This window comes from Antennarius striatus, chromosome 3 (assembly GCF_040054535.1).
Source record: "Antennarius striatus isolate MH-2024 chromosome 3, ASM4005453v1, whole genome shotgun sequence".
Taxonomy (NCBI): Eukaryota; Metazoa; Chordata; class Actinopteri; order Lophiiformes; family Antennariidae; genus Antennarius; species Antennarius striatus.
In genome coordinates, this window is record NC_090778.1 from 923,942 (window position 1) to 942,500 (window position 18,559).

Here is an 18,559-nt window from a genome sequence, read left to right on the forward strand (position 1 = left end):
GCTGACGACTGCCACCCCATCCACACTGCACCCGTCCCCGACGGTTCCCTCAGCGGGTGGTGTGGCCACGAACGCCTTTCAGGCTGAGCCCGGCTCGGCCCCGTGTGCAGAGGCACGCCCACCAGGTGCTCGCATACGAGTTGCACCACACCGTGTGACATCACAGTCCTCGATCTTATTCTGCTCGTAGTCTGTCGTGGTAAAAAGGTCAGACCCCACCAGGAGCATAAAGCCCCTGGGATCATTCGGGCACTCAAACGCCCCCACCACGATAAGGGGGCAGTTCTAGGGAAGTGAAGATTAGTCATAAACCACATTTATGATTAATTCTGGCTTAAGCTATGTCAGGTACAGTAATCTAACAAGCTAGTTACTGTATACTTTCAGAATGCAGATAACATAATGGTTTATTCAGGGCCTAATCCCATCTGCCGTCCAGTGTGCCATTGGCCGAGTGCTCAGATCATTTATAGATGAAGAAGAGCATAAACTATTACAAACTCACTCTGACACACAGTCCTCTCAACAAGGCTGAACAGGACTGCAATGTATTTTATGACACTCAGAGAACTTTAACATGTCTTTCAAATGTTACCTTTGAAGATGAGTCGGACAGTCAGAGGCCTGTCACCACGGCTTGAGGATTTCCCCCCCCTCCAGACTGAAGCCCAGGCTAGAAGATGAATTGTGAAGCTCCACCATCATTGCACCTTCTGGGTCCACATCCAACTCTGATAAATATTCAACACAAACAAACTCTGGTTGTTGAGAAGTTGTTGCTGCTTCTGATTGGAGACGTGTCATTTAACTACACTCTACCATGAAGAGAACCGGAAGAGCAGACTTATCAAAACTGGAGAGGGCTAATAAAATGAAATGTAACATGGAGTCATGGAGACCCTCTGTTGGCAGGGAGATAAACTCTTTAACCTCGAATGGAGACCAGAAGGTTTGTATGTTTGCCATCGTTGAAGTCTTACCTGCTCTGGGTTTTAAAGATGTGCCCCGGGTAGGAGAGGCGTTCAGGTCTGTGTCCTCGTCTCTCCAGATGACGACTAAGGCTTGATTGTACAGTCTGGCTTTGTGAAGGTGAGACAGCGCCTCCCAGTGGGTTTTACCCTCCATACTTGAACCATTTATTGATAAAATTTTGTCGCCTCTCTGGATTGTTCCTTCAAGACTAGCAGCACCATTGGTGAAGACCCGGTGGACCTGGACACACAGACACAGGTTACACTAACTGAGCTGAGGTGCTGGACACAACCATCAAAACATGGCCAGCTGGTAAAAAGAGAAGATCACAGTGTGTATCAGCTGTGCAAAAAGGAATCATGGGAGAGTCACACTCATGTAAAGACGAAGGCTGCTTCCCTTCAGACATCACCACACTGACAATAACGGATTTGTTTTAGCTCTAACTAGTTTGGCTCCGCGGTGTGCTGGCATCGCGCCCAGAGTTTCCCCCACCTCACGCCCTAATGGGTAGGCTCCAGCGACCCGCAACCCGCCACAGCGGATGAAGCGGTTGATGATGAATGAATGAATAAATGAATAGTGTGACACGATGAAGTGAACACTGGGCTCAACACAAAGGTACCGACTCACTGAAATAGATTTAATGTTGCCATTGGTTACGGTCGTTGTGACATTTAAACATTATCAAAGGCACTGATTCATCAAGAAACCCTGAACATATCCTGTCACCTCAGTCTTTCTGTAGGTTCCTCTCCTGTAGGTCTGTCTACGTGTCAAACACAAACAATAAAGTATCCCCAAAATAACAGCTGCTTGTATACTATACATTATGAAGTATGTGCAGATCTTAAATGCTGTATTTGAAGAGGAAGCTGTGGTGTTGAACTCACAGTGATGTCTTTGTGTTGGAGGTCCACTCCCCCAGCGACACTAAAACCGAGACCCGAGCCTTCGTCTTTAGTCAGGACGACGAGACGAACCTGCAGGCAGGGAAACAACACCAATGTGTTCAGTGTTCTCTTTAATTGTTTGAAATAGTTTTAAATGTGTTAATTCACATGGAATGAAGTTGGTGGTTTTTCAATCCAGATCCTAAATGTTTTTAAACTGATATTTAAACTCGACGTGTAGCAAACAAAAGGTTTCCCAAATGAAATGCATTAAACTTGGTTTCTGATCAAAACTGCACATCAGTGGAGCAACATATTTATATATTTTATAACATATTTTATAACATTTCAGGAAGTAGATAATTTATATCCTGAAAGAAACTTGTGTGTCACACACTGAGGATGGAGACGGTTGTAAGTATATTGGGGGGTACTTCCAGGCGGTACGATGCTACCTGTGGGGGGGCTTTGGGCTCCTGGAGGAGGGTAGACACATACGATTGAACAGGCAGGGAGGACAGCGTGGTTTCCAGCTGACACCGACTCGAAGGAGATGAGGCCAGGTTCTTCAACCTGGAGACGAGTCCAAGACAAGACATTTACACCCATTCCTCATGACGTTTGGACAGCACGTCTCAGATGAATTGGGGCCCCCGGTAGGCCCCCAGCTCATCATGGGTCCATACAGACGCACATGAACCGTTTGTGCCCTGGTGAGACATTCAGAGTGATGCATGTCTTCACACTGGAAGCAAAGCAGAAGAAGCCAGCTTGATGTCCAGACTCAGACCTACTTCCTGCCCTCTGCTGCATCACCAGACGAAAGCATCAGGGAGTGAAATAGATCCATCCTGTGGAGGTCTAAAGGAATTACCCATCAGTTTTGGCCCTGAGTAGATGTGACATAAGTTTTGGACAGGTCTCCCCCTGACGGGACGATTACCACCATCATCCTTCTGTGTCTATATGAAGGCACAAATTATTCACGTCAAGAAGAACATTAACCAAATTGCTTTCTAAAACATTTTACAATACACTGTGATTTTCTTCCATAAAATTATTCATGTCAAAACTTCAAGGAAATGTTGTGACATAATAAAATATCAAATTTGAGGGAAATTTTAAAATCTCTTAAAATGAACTGGTGATATTTGGGCTTTATGATAAGTAATGTTGGGCTCTTTTGGTTCCATCTCACTGTTTGCTCAGAAGCTGTAACAGAAATACATCTGAGAGTGAGAAAGTTGTTATTCAGGGTGGATGGATGGTGGCTGATTATTGATCTTTGATTAACTGTTCTTTTAAAGTGCTGCAGTTAGAGATACTACGTGTACAGGGCTGAGCCTGGTGGACAAATCACATGTACAGGATGACTTTGTGATAATTAGAACCTCTTTTTACATTTAGTGTCGCGTTGAAGACGCCCAGCTGTCACACAGCTGTGAGCAGCATGTTTCTGATCACTGCCTTTAGCATTCCACTCATTTCCTTTCCACAGATGTGTTACATTTCAGGACCCAGCAGGCAGCATGAAGGCACTTTTCACACAAACATGTTCATGTTGACTCCATACACACTATGGAAAGACAAGCAGAGGTGAAAGAGAGGAGACGAGGTGGATGTTCATGGCATCAGGAGACAAACACCTGGAGAACACTTCCTGTTTCACTAGTCCTGATGGAGTCCTGGTATTCATTTTTCTTGCCTCCCTGTATTAGTTAAGTGTTTTCCCCATGAGGGTTCCACGTCTCCAGTCTCCCCTCATGTAATAACCCCCCCACTCTTCTCTGTCAGGTGGAACATATTTACTTTCTGAATGGGGCTGCCCTGACTCATCAAGATGAGCTCAATAAAGCATCACCGGTGAGTGAAGACAACACACAGTGAGGACTGCGTCCTGGTGATAAGACACAAAAATGTACATCACTCTTTCAAAGTCCATAGAGGAACATGAAAACAAGCTAACTTAACTACACATGTCTATAACTCGTTAACACTGTATAACCTGCTGGTACCTACTAGGATGTTTACTTTTATGTTTGAACTGGGTCTCATCTCATCATCGTCTGATAATGGAACGACTCCTGAAGCCATGACCTTACCTTTCAGCAAGTGTAAGAATATTCATTTTTATTTCAACGCAAAAGAATTTTGATGACTCTTTCATTCATAAAGAGTTTGTAATTCAATCACCTCCATGCATGTTTCCCTTCCAGGCTGGACTATTAGAACCAATGACCAGTTGGATTCTAAAGACTGTTGAGCTCATCCCAAACACTGCAGCATGTAGACTAGACCATGTAGAAGACACCACAACTCTTTCATACATAACTTAATCCTTAGTCTGTGTTATCATGACCACTAGCTTCACACATACACACACACACCGTGTTTCTCATCTAAAACAATCAATCAGAACCCCCACCTGATGGACCAGCCAGAAGGGTACATGTGGGTTTCAGGGACACCTAGACGAGTCTCTCCAGCAGATCTGAGTGTGTTCACATCCACTCTTGTGGAGGAACGAGGGCTGGTATGTCTATCAGGCTCAGTCTCTCCTGCAGACGCCCCAGGTCCCTTGGTCAGGTCTTCTTCACATAGTTTCTCCAGCTCAGGCATGCTGACAGCCCTGAGCTGCTTCTTCTGGGGAGCCTTCACACGTTTCCTCCACAACATCTCAGCCGTCTGTGGTGGAATTCCATCGAATGATTGATGGACATCAGGCTGGTCCCCAGTGAGGTGAGCTGTGCTGGAACCTGTGGTAGGGATTAAATTCCCTGCATTTGAGCTGAAACTACTTGGACCTGCCTGACGGTCAGAGTTAATCGAGTCTGTATAATCAGCAATCCTTTGGTTCAGGGAAACTCTGCATGTCCGAGCAGACGCCTGAAGATCACTGCTTCTGGCTACAGGCTTGTCAAAGCTGGCCAGGTTCTCAAAGGATTTGATCTTCTGCTGGACCGAGAAGGGTGTGAAGCTGGCCGACAAGACGTTCTGCCTTCGGTACCGTCTGGTTCTGTTGGACGCTGGAGTCCCACTCATCTCTACGGTGCTGGACTTCAGCCTGTTTCTGGTGGCTGAATCTGAGTTCACTGCTTCACAGGGTGGTGATGATGGACCAGACGAATGGGACAGCTGGACTTCTATGAATGTTCTCTGAGTGGCAGGTGGGTAACGTTGGGCTGTTGTGGAGACAAGCGGGAGGTGTTTGTCCCTGGCAGACTGTGCAGTACTCAGGGCGCCACCTGGAGGCCTTTGCTCAGCTGTGAAGGGTTGTTGGGTGTCCCCATCTGACCGGTCACAGGTCTTCACCAAACCTGTTCCTGCTGACAGACTCACAGGACCTTCAGCCTTCATGCCTGTTTGGAGAGGTCCCTTTTGCAGCACATCATTAACGTTAACACCCAAATCCAGCCGTTTGTGAACACTGGTGTTTGTGTCCACCTGAAGCTCCAGGTTCTGACGCAGCACAGGACAGTCTGAACCATCCAGGAGCTTTGGTCCACGGGGGTTCCTGTACACCCCACCCTGTTCGTGGTTTGTCGCTGCTGATGTTGTTGCGTTCCAGGTCTTTGATTGGGTTGATGATGAATACGGTACTTGCGTATTCTGATGTTTCAGTAAGTCTGAGGACATGGAGACATGTGCATGTGACTCATCTGTGGAATCCTGAGTGACACTGGGGATCCACTGAGGAGGACTCCACAAACTGCTGGGACTCCCAGGACAGGAGACAACACATGCTTTACCTTTGTCACAGGTATCACTGTGGCCATCTGGAGAGAACATGGGTGAAGTACAGCCTGCAGGTGAGGGAACAGAGTTTTCTCTGTTTGTTAGTGAGGCTTCAGAGTCCTGCATCAGAGTCCCCTCTTCACCAGGCTCACTACTCTTGTGTGACGTTCCACCTGATGACGGGGGTAAATGAGAGTGTCCACCAGCATCAGGTGGCAGGAAATCACAGGAACAGAACTCCACGTCCTCATCTGATGAAGGCTGATGGCGTCTACAGGCTGCAGTGTGACCTACAATGACACGGCTCTGAGGGATGGAGCCACTGTTTGAATCATCATCTCCTGAGGGATACAAACATCGATAACTATTAGCTTCGTCCAGACCTGAGCCACTTAAAACAACAGAACTGTTTTCTTTTAGTTGCTCCAAAGACAGGAGGACAATTTTATCATCTTCTGGATCCATGGAGCTCAAGAGACCTGATTTCTTTTCCACTGTGTCTTCCTCCAGCAGCTGAGAGGCATTTTGCTTTGAACAGGAGGGCATGGGCTCATTGGGTGATATCTGGTTGGGGTATTGAGTGTTTTTATGGTGGGTGTGGTACCCCCCAGATGGAACCTCATCCATACTAGAAATGGCTGTTTGAAAACCAGGGTGTGTTTCTTCTGTGTAGTCACAGGTTCCTTGTCCTTTATCAGAGGTTGCCTGACTAGATCTGACTGGGTTCAGTCTGGTGGAAAATTCCACTGTGGAAAGTTGATCTACAGCTGTAAGCAGGAAGAAAATGAACAGTCAGAATTTAATGAAAAGGCATCAAGTTCTTCATTAATCACTTTTCTATTCCTGAAAATATTCTACAACCCCTTGTATCCTAAGAAATTCCCAAATGTGTCCGTCCTGTAGTAAACTTCAGTCGAGTGTCTCATCGCTGACAGTTAAAGCCTCTCAAGAGCTTCTGGACTCTGTTCCTGACTGGGAGCACTGGTTACTGACCAGCTCCACTGAGGAATGTCAGAAACCCTTCATGTTAACTTCCACCAACAGCAGAGACACAAACTGGGTTGTTTTCATCAACCAAACTGAACCTGTCTGCCTGAGAATTAGTTCAGTTACCTCCCCCACCCCAAAAACAGGTTTTTCTTCTGGGCACTGCTTGAAATTCATTTAACCATCGGTATTTGATGCTTATTGTCTGCTAAACAACAAATAACCAATGAGATGCAATCACGGTTGAAAACATCTTTTTAGCACAGTGGTTCTAGTTAAATGGAACCTGAGACGAAATATAAGTCATAAAAATCAGAAAGCCAAAGATGTGATAAACATAATCCAATTGGATAATAAAAATGAAGTTAATTCAATGTCTTTATTGAATTTATTGAATTATTCTATAGATTTGCACTGTGTATTTAATATAATAAAACAAGTATGTATGTAAGTATGTACATTCACATTTATTTAATCCGTCTGCTATAATTCTAGGCCAACAACAGAAATCACTGGTGCCTTTCCTTTCCTGCTGTTCGTCATACTTCTGATTAAACTGAGGCAGACAAACGCTGTTAGATTCTTGTCAAAAGCTGAAAAACACACGACCGTTTTACAGATGCACAACGGTTCCCAAGGTAACGGCACGTTTTGTAGAGGAGACACAACACAACTAAGAGCATTTTGATTTGTAATTGATAAAAGTTCCTGTCAGCTAAACAAAACATGCTTCACAAATACAAGATTCACAAACACAATGTCGTCTGTGAAACATGATGAACAAACTTTTGTTTTCTGATGTGTTTGGAGTAAAGAACATGCTTTTTGAGCAAATACACAACATTGTGTGGCTACAAACTGTTTCAGACTACAGCATGTCCACAGAACAACAATCAAGAAGAAAAACCAGACAGCAGACTTTTGGAACCATCGTTATGCTGGGTGTCCTTCAGCGTCCTCAGACCATAAGACACAGTGAGCCAACAGGTGGCGCTGTGACGCAATTTAAAAGTTTGAGGAGAGTGCTAAAGATGGGTGAAGTCAGGTGGTCTGAGTCCCACCAATAGGAGAGTTCTGTGACTGTCCAGCACTGAGACCAGTTCAACCTCCAGCCTGTCAGAGGACAGGAAGTACCGCTTTACAGGAAGTGTGTGTGTGTGTGTGTGTGTGTGTGTGTGTGTGTGTGTGTGTGTGTGTGTGCGTGCGTGCGTGCGTGCGTGCGTGCGTGCGTGTGTGCGTGTGTGTGCACTGGAACAGAATGCTTCACTGAAACACTAAACGTGTGATGAATCTGCTGTCAGGCTGAAACATGAACCAATCACGTCGCTCCCATGTCTCACTGCTCCTGGTCAGTCTCCAGACACTCACCTGACTTCAGCCTCCTAACGTCCAGCGACGGCGTCCCTGGAGGGTTGAGCATCAGTTCCCAGAGTTCCTGGCGGCTCGGGGAGCACACCTGTTGATCTTCTGTTTTAACTCTTTCATCTCCAGGCCACAGCTCGCCCGTGGGTTCCCCAGACGACCCCCCAGCACTGACGAGCTTCAGTGGGGACGACATGATCTCTACATCAGGACCAAACAAGTCCTCGTCACGTCTCCACAGGGTCACACTGTCAGCGGCGCCGGCACCTCCCTGCTCTCTGGCCCTGCCCCTCAACGCGACGTCCACCCCCACATCTGGAGGTTCCTCACTGAGGAAGTGGGGTCCTGCTGGGTGGGGGTCGAGCCCCCGGTGGCCAGCACCTTCAGAGAACTCATCCTCACTAACTTCTCCCTCAGAGCTCCTCATCCGTTTCTGCCGGAGCAGAGGACTCCGTCTGGAGATGGGACTGGAGACGCGATGGGGGGCCGCCTCCCCGTTGTCATGACGATGAACAGGAGTCCTGGCTGGTGATGCATCCTCACCTTCTTTCAGAGACAGGTGGAGTGCTGGAGACGATGAGAAAAAGATCAGCAACAGAAGGTATAGAATATGGACAGGGTTCATTAGGGACGCAGACACTAAAGACAGATTCCAGCCAGAGAATCTGTGTGTGTGTGTGTGTGTGTGTGTGTGTGTGTGTGTGTGTGTGTGTGTGTGTGTGTGTGTGTGTGTGTGTGTGTGTGTGTGTGTGTGTGTGTGTGTGTGTGTGTGTGTGTGTGGTCTAAACAGAAACAGAAAGAGAAAAAGATCATACAATGAGTATAACAGTCATGTAAAACTAACAGTTAAATCTGTCATAAAGATGTAACACAACAGCGTTACTGTACCTATGAACACATTAAAGATGTAAAGAATGCAGTAAAAACCTAATGAACAGTAAATACACAACATGCATGCAGTTACATGTAAACACAAAGACCATCATCAGAACCATCACAACCATCATCAGAACCATCATCAGAACCATCATCAGAACCATCTGAACCATCATCACAACCATCATTAGAACCATCAGAACCATCAGAACCATCATCAGAACCATCATCAGAACCATCTGAACCATCATCACAACCATCATCACAACCATCAGAACCATCATCAGAACCATCATCAGAACCATCTGAACCATCATCTGAATCATCTGAACCATCATCAGAACTATCATCAGAACCATCATCAGAACCATCATCAGAATCATGAACACGTTAACGGCGCGTTGCATCCGATGTCCACCTGATGGGGCGTTCAAGCGCATCTCGTAAATACTAGCGCTGACCGAATGGGTTTTAGGACAGAAGGTCAAGAATAATGAACTAGAACTGAAAAAATGAGTTTGAGAAATGTTTGCTGTCAGCTGGAGGTAAGAACTTCTGGACGCGAGCCTCCACCAGAACCATCATCAGAACCATCATCAATACCATCATCAAAACCATCTGAACCATCATCAGAACCATCATTAGAAACATCATCAGAACCATCATCAGAACCATCATCAGAACCATCATCAGAACCAAATAAACCATCATCAGAACCATCATCAGAACCATCATCAATACCATCATCAGAACCATCATCAGAACCATCTGAACCTTCATCACAACCATCATCAGAACCATTATCAGAACCATCTGAACCATCATTAAAACCTTCATCAGAACCAAATGAACCATCATCAAAACCATCATCTGAACCATCATCTGAACCATCATCAATACCATCATCAAAACCATCTGAACCATCATCAAAACCATTATCAGAACCATCTGAACCATCATCAGAACCATCAGCAATACCATCATCAGAACCATCATCAGAACCATCTGAACCATCATCACAACCATCATCAGAACCATTATCAGAACCATCTGAACCATCATCGGAACCATCATCAGAACCATCATCAGAACCATCTGAACCATCATCAGAACCATCATCAGAGCCATCTGAACCATCATCAAAACCATCATCAGAACCAAATGAACCATCATCAGAACCACCATCAGAACCATCTGAACCATCATCGGAACCATCATCAGAACCATCATCAGAACCATCTGAACCATCATCAGAACCATCATCAGAGCCATCTGAACCATCATCAAAACCATCATCAGAACCAAATGAACCATCATCAGAACCATCTGAACTCCAGAACTTCTGGATGCAAGCCTCCACCAGAACCATCATCACAACCATAATCAGAACCATCTGAAACATCATCAGCACCATCATTAGAACCATCATCTGAACCATCTGAACCATCATCAGAACCATCTGAACCATCATCAGAACTTTCATCAGAACCATCATCAGAACCATCATCAGAACCATGAACACGTTAACGGCGCGTTGCATCCGATGTCCACCTGATGGGGCGTTCAAGCGCATCTCGTAAATACTAGCGCTGAGCGAATGGGCTTTAGGACAGAAGATCAAGAATAATGAACTAGAACTGAAAAAATGAGTTTGAGAAATGTTTGCTGTCAGCTGGAGGTAAGAACTTCTGGACGCGAGCCTCCACCAGAACCATCATCAGAACCATCACCAATACCATCATCAGAACCATCTGAACCATCATCAGAACCATCATCAGAAACATCATCAGAACCATCATCAGAACCATCTGAACCATCATCACAACCATCATCAGAACCAAATAAACCATCATGAGAATCATCATCAGAACCATCAGAACCATCATCAGAACCATCATCAGAACCATCGTCAGAACCATCAGGACAATCATCACAACCATCATCAGAACCATCTGAACCATCATCAGAACCATCATCAGAAACATCTGAACCATCATCAGAACCATCAGAACCATCATCAGAACCATCTAAACCATCATCACAACCATCATCAGAACCATCATCAGAACCATCTGAACCATCTGAACCATCATCAGAACAATCATCTGAACCATCTGAACCATCATCACAACTATCATCAGAACCATCATCAGAACCATCTGAACCATCATCAGAACCATCTGAACCATCATCAGAACCATCATCAGAACCATCATCAGAACCATCAGAACCATCATCAGAACCATCATCAGAACCAAATGAACCACCATCAGAACCATCATTAACACCATCATCCGAACCATCTGAACCATCATCAGAACCATCATCAGAACCATCATCAGAACCATCATCAGAACCATCTGAACCATCATCAGAACCATCATCAGAACCATCATCAGAACCATCTGAACCATCATCAAAACCATCATCAGAACCAAATGAACAATCATCAAAACCGTCATCAGAACCAAATGACCCATCATCAGAACCATTATCAGAACCATCATCACAACCATCTGAACTCCAGAACTTCTGGATGCGAGCCTCCACCAGAACCATCATCAGAAAAATCATCAGAACCATATAAACCATCATCAGAACCATCATTAGAATCATCATCACAACAATCTGAACCATCATCAGAACCATCATCAGAACCATCAGAACCATCATCAGAACCATCTGAACCATCATCACAACCATCATCACAACCATCATCAGAACCATGTGAACCATCATCGGGACCATCATCAGAACCATTATCAGAACCATCTGAACCATCATCAAAACCATCATCAGAACCAAATGAACCATCATCAGAACCATCATCAATACCATCATCAGAACCATCTGAACCATCATCAGAACCATCATCAGAACCATCTGAACCATCATCAGAACCATTATCAGAACCATCATCACAACCATCTGAACCATCATCAAAACCATCATCACAACCATCATCACAACCAAATGAACCATCATCAGAACCACCATCAGAACCATCATCAGAACCATATGAACCATCATCAGAACCATCATCAGAAACCATCATCAGAACCATCGGAACCATCATCGGAAACATCATCAGAACCATCATCAGAACCAAATTAACCATCATCAGAACCATTATCAGAACCATCATTAGAACCAAATAAACCATCATCAGAATCATCATCAGAACCATCAGAACCATCATCAGAACCATCATCAGAACCATCATCAGAACCATCAGAACCATCATCAGAACCATCATCAGAACCTTCTGAACCATCATCAGAACCATCAGAACCATCATCAGAACCATCTGAACCATCATCACAACCATCATCAGAACCATCATCAGAACCATCTGAACCATCTGAACCATCTGAATCATCATCAGAACCATCATCAGAACCATTTGAACCATCATTAGAACCATCATCAATACCATCATCAGAACCATCTGAACCATCATCAGAACCATCATCAGAACCATCTGAACCATCATCAGAACCATTATCAGAACCATCATCAGAACCATCAGAACCATCATCAAAACCATCATCACAACCATCATCAGAACCAAATGAACCATCATCAGAACCACCATCAGAACCATCATCAGAACCATCTGAACCATCATCAGAACCATCATCAGAAACCATCATCAGAACCATCGGAACCATCATCGGAACCATCATCAGAACCATCATCAGAACCAAATTAACCATCATCAGAACCATTATCAGAACCATCATCAGAACCAAATAAACCATCATCAGAATCATCATCAGAACCATCAGAACCATCATCAGAACCATCATCAGAACCATCATCAGAACCATCAGAACCATCATCAGAACCATCATCAGAACCTTCTGAACCATCATCAGAACCATCAGAACCATCATCAGAACCATCATCAGAACCATCTGAACCATCATCACAACCATCATCAGAACCATCATCAGAACCATCTGAACCATCTGAACCATCTGAATCATCATCAGAACCATCATCAGAACCATTTGAACCATCATTAGAACCATCATCAATACCATCATCAGAACCATCTGAACCATCATCAGAACCATCATCAGAACCATCTGAACCATCATCAGAACCATTATCAGAACCATCATCACAACCATCTGAACCATCATCAAAACCATCATCACAACCATCATCAGAACCAAATGAACCATCATCAGAACCACCATCAGAACCATCATCAGAACCATCTGAACCATCATCAGAACCATCATCAGAAACCATCATCAGAACCATCGGAACCATCATCGGAACCATCATCAGAACCATCATCAGAACCAAATTAACCATCATCAGAACCATTATCAGAACCATCATCAGAACCAAATAAACCATCATCAGAATCATCATCAGAACCATCAGAATCATCATCAGAACCATCATCAGAACCATCATCAGAACCATCAGAACCATCATCAGAACCATCATCAGAACCTTCTGAACCATCATCAGAACCATCAGAACCATCATCAGAACCATCTGAACCATCATCACAACCATCATCAGAACCATCTGAACCATCTGAATCATCATCAGAACCATCATCAGAACCATCTGAACCATCATCAAAACCATCATCACAACCATGATCAGAACCATCATCACAACCATCATCAGAACCATCTGAACCATCTGAACTATCATCAGAACCATCATCAGAACCATCATCAGAACCATCTGAACCATCATCAGAACCATCATCTGAACCATTATCAGAACCATCATCAGAACCATCTGAACCATCATCAGAACCATCTGAACCATCTGAACCATCATGAGAACCATCATCAGAACCATCGGAACCATCATCAGAACCATCATCAGAACCATCATCAGAACCATCTGAACCATCATCACAACCATCATTAGAACCATCAGAACCATCATCAGAAAGATCATGAGAACCATCATCAGAACCATCTGAACCATCATCAGAACCATCTTCAGAACCATCTGAATCATCTGAACCATTATCAGAACCATCATCAGAATCATGAACACGTTAACGGCGCGTTGCATCTGATGTCCACCTGATGGGGCGTTGAAGTGCATCTCGTAAATAGTAGCGCTGAGCTAATGGGCTTTAGGACAGAAGGTCAAGGATAATGAACTAAACTGAAAAAATGATTTTGAGAAATATTTGCTGTCAGCTGGAGGTAAGAACTTCTGTACGCGAGCCTCCACCAGAACCATCATCAGAACCGTCACCAATACCATCATCAGAACCATCTGAACCATCTGAACCATCATCAGAACCAAATAAACCACCATCAGAACCAAATAAACCATCATCAGAATCATCATCAGAACCATCATCAGAACCATCTGAACCATCATCACAACCATCATCGCAACCATCATCAGAATCATCTGAACCATCATCGGGACCATCATCAGAACCATTATCAGAACCATCTGAACCATCATTAAAACCATCATCAGAACCAAATGAACCATCATCAGTACCATCATCAATACCATCATCAGAACCATCTGAACCATCATCAGAACCATCTGAACCATCATCAGAACCATTATCAGAACCATCTGAACCATCATCACAACCATCATCGCAACCATCATCAGAATCATCTGAACCATCATCGGGACCATCATCAGAACCATTATCAGAACCATCTGAACCATCATCAGAACCATCATCAATACCATCATCAGAACCATCTGAACCATCATCAGCACCATCTGAACAATCATCAGAACCATTATCAGAACCATCATCACAACCATCTGAAGATTCATCAAGACCATCATCACAACCATCATCAGAACCAAATGAACCATCATCAGAACCACCATCAGAACCATCATCAGAACCATCTGAACCATCATCAGAACCATCATCAGAACCATCATCAGAACCATCGGAACCATCATCGGAACCATCATCAGAACCATCATCAGAACCAAATGAACCATCTGAACCCTTATCAGAACCATCATCAGAACCATCTGAACTCCAGAACTTCTGGATGCGAGCCTCCACCAGAACCATCATCAGAACCATCTGAACCATCATCAGAACCATCCTCATAATCATCTGAACCATCATCACAACCATCATCGGAACCATCTGAACTCCAGAACTTCTGGACGTGAGCCTCCACCAGAACCATCATCAGAACCATCATCAGAACCATCTGAACCATCATCAGAACCATCATTAGAACCATCTGAATAATCATCTGAACCATCTGAAGCATCATCACAACTATCATCAGAACCATCATCAGAACTATCTGAACCATCATCAGAACCATCATCAGAACCATGAACACGTTAACGGCGCGTTGCATCCGATGTCCACCTGATGGGGCGTTCAAGCGCATCTCGTAAATACTAGCGCTGAGCGAATGGGTTTTAGGACAGAAGGTCAAGAATAAGGAACTAGAACTGAAAAAATGAGTTTGAGAAATGTTTGCTGTCAGCTGGAGGTAAGAACTTCTGGACACGAGCCTCCACCAGAACCATCATCAGAACCATCATCAATACCATCATCAGAACCATCTGAACCATCATCAGAACCATTATCAGAACCATCATCAGAACCATCTGAACCATCATCATAACCATCTGAACCATCATGAGAACCATCATCAGAACCATCGGAACCATCATCAGAACCATCATCAGAACCATCATCAGAACCATCTGAAACATCATCACAACCATCATTAGAACCATCAGAACCATCATCAGAACGATCATCAGAACCATCATCAGAACCATCTGAACCATCATCAGAACCATCATCAGAACCATCTGAATCATCAGAACCATCATCAGAACCATCATCAGAACCATCATCAGAACCATCTGAACCATCATTAGAACCATCATCTGAACCATCTGAACCATCATCAGAACTATCATCAGAACCATTATCAGAACCATCATCAGAATCATGAACACGCTAACGGCGCGTTGCATCTGATGTCCACCTGATGGGGCGTTCAAGTGCATCTCGTAAATAATAGCGCTGAGCTAATGGGCTTTAGGACAGAAGATCAAGAATAATGAACTAAACTGAAAAAATGATTTTGAGAAATATTTGCTGTCAGCTGGAGGTAAGAACTTCTGTACGCGAGCCTCCACCAGAACCATCATCAGAACCGTCACCAATACCATCATCAGAACCATCTGAACCATCATCAGAACCATCATTAGAAACATCATCAGAACCATCATCAGAACCATCTGAACCATCATCAGAACCAAATAAACCACCATCAGAACCAAATAAACCATCATCAGAACCATCTGAACCATCATCACAACCATCATCGCAACCATCATCAGAACCATCTGAACCATCATCGGGACCATCATCAGAACCATTATCAGAACCATCTGAACCATCATTAAAAACATCATCAGAACCAAATGAACCATCATCAGAACCATCATCAATATCATCATCAGAACCATCTGAACCATCATCAGAACCATCATCAGAAACATCATCAGAACCATCATCAGAACCATCTGAACCATCATCAGAACTATCATCAGAACCAGATAAACCATCATCAGTACCATCATCAGAACCATCATCAGAACCATCATCAGAACCATCTGAACCATCATCAAAACCATCATCAGAACCAAATGAACCATCATCAACACCATCATCAAAACCATCTGAACCATCATCTGAACCATCATCAGAACCATCTGAACCATCATCAGAACCGTTATCAGAACCATCATCAGAACCATCTGAACCATCATCAGAACCATCATCAGAACCATCATCAGAACCATCAGAACCATCATCGGAACCATCATCAGAACCAAATGAACCACCATCAGAACCATCATCAATACCATCATTAGAACCATCTGAACCATCATCAGAACCATCATCAGAACCATCATCAGAACCATCCTCGGAACCATAATCAGAACCATCATCAGAACCATCATCAGAACCATCTGAACCATCATCAGAACCATCATCAGAACCATCATCAGAACCATCTGAACCATCATCAAAACCATCATTAGAACCAAATGAACCGTCATAAGAACCATCATCAGAACCATCTGAACTCCAGAACTTCTGGACGTGATCCTCCACCAGAACCATCATCAGAACCATCTGAACCATCATCAGAACCAGCTGAACCATAATCAGAACCACCTGAACCATCATCAGAACCATCATCTGAACCATCATCAAACCCATCACCAGAACCCTCATTTGAACCATCGGAACCATCATCAGAACCATCAATAGAACCATCATCTGAACCATCATCTTAACCATCTGAACCATCATCAGAACCATCATTAGAACCATCATCTGAACCATCATCTGAACCATCATCAGAACCATCACCAGAACCATCATATGAACATTCATCTGGACCATCATCAGAACCATTAGAACCATCATCAGAACTATCTGAACCATCATCGGAACCATCATCAGAACCATAATTAGACCATCATCAGAACCATCAGAACCATCATCAGAACTATCTGAACCATCATCGGAACCATCATCAGAACCATAATTAGAACATCATCAGAACCATCTGAACCATCATCAGTACCATCATCAGAACCATCATCAGAACCCTCTGAACCATCATCAGAACCATCATCAGAATCATCATCAGAACCATCTGAACCATCATCAGAACCATCATCAGAACCATCTGAACCATCATCAGTACCATCATCAGAACCATCATCAGAACCATCTGAACCATCATCTGAACCATCATCAGAACCATCATCAGAACCATCTGAACCATCATCAGAACCATCATCAGAACCATCTGAACCATCATCAGAACCATCATCAGAACCATCTGAACCATCATCAGTACCATCATCAGTACCATCATCAGAAACATCTTCTGAACTATCTAAAACCTCATCTGCATTACAATGAAGATGTTCCAGAGTGAAGGTCAAGCAGAAGCAGCTAGAAACAGTCATTACCGCTGGGATGTGATGAGACGTCATCCATGGAGACACTGCAGCTCTGCTGGTGGAGAACCTCATCACTGTTTGAGCCAATCAGCACCGACCCAGGCAAGGAGGCGTGGCCAGAACCATCCAGAGACAAACACTCAGATAGGTCGGTTATTGAGCAAGAGGAGCCCTGCTGGATAGAGAAGTTCACAAGTGGTCCAGGTCTGCAACAGCAACAACACACACACACACACACACACACACACACACACACACACACGCACACACGCACGCACACACGCACACACACACACACACACACACACACACACACACACACACACGCACGCACGCACACACACAGACACACACACACACACACACAAACACATAAACACACACATGATCATCATCCAGGTTCTTACTCTGCTGGCAGGTTCAAGGAACCGCTTCATGGTCCAGCTGAGCAGGGCGGGGTCTTCTCCATCCGTGTCCCTTGTTGCTGGGGCGGGGCTCCAGCTGAGCAGGGCGGGGTCGTCTCCATCCGCGTCCCTTTTTTCTGGGGCGGGGCTGCAGCTGAGCAGGGCGGGGCTCTCACAGGACAGCCCTGTGTGACAGCCCAAAGTACAGAACACGTTAGTGTCATGCTGGTGAACCATGGGCAGCCTCCAACAGACACAACGACAGACACACCAACAGACACAACAACAGACACATCAACAGACCCAACAGACACAACAACAGACACAACAACA

At 44.4% G+C, this 18,559-nt stretch overlaps 1 protein-coding gene across 1 annotated transcript in view; it reads right to left on the reverse strand.

The window, feature by feature from the left end:
* pdzd2 (PDZ domain containing 2) overlaps window positions 1–18,559 on the reverse strand; it is a 40,112-nt gene that overhangs the window by 1,888 nt on the left and 19,665 nt on the right. Inside the window, 9 exon segments of the mRNA XM_068310005.1 lie at window positions 596–653; window positions 655–731; window positions 981–1,212; window positions 1,866–1,955; window positions 2,321–2,438; window positions 4,291–6,367; window positions 7,956–8,516; window positions 17,832–17,997; window positions 18,230–18,411. Of these exon segments, the coding sequence (XP_068166106.1) occupies window positions 596–653; window positions 655–731; window positions 981–1,212; window positions 1,866–1,955; window positions 2,321–2,438; window positions 4,291–6,367; window positions 7,956–8,516; window positions 17,832–17,997; window positions 18,230–18,411 (3,561 nt within the window).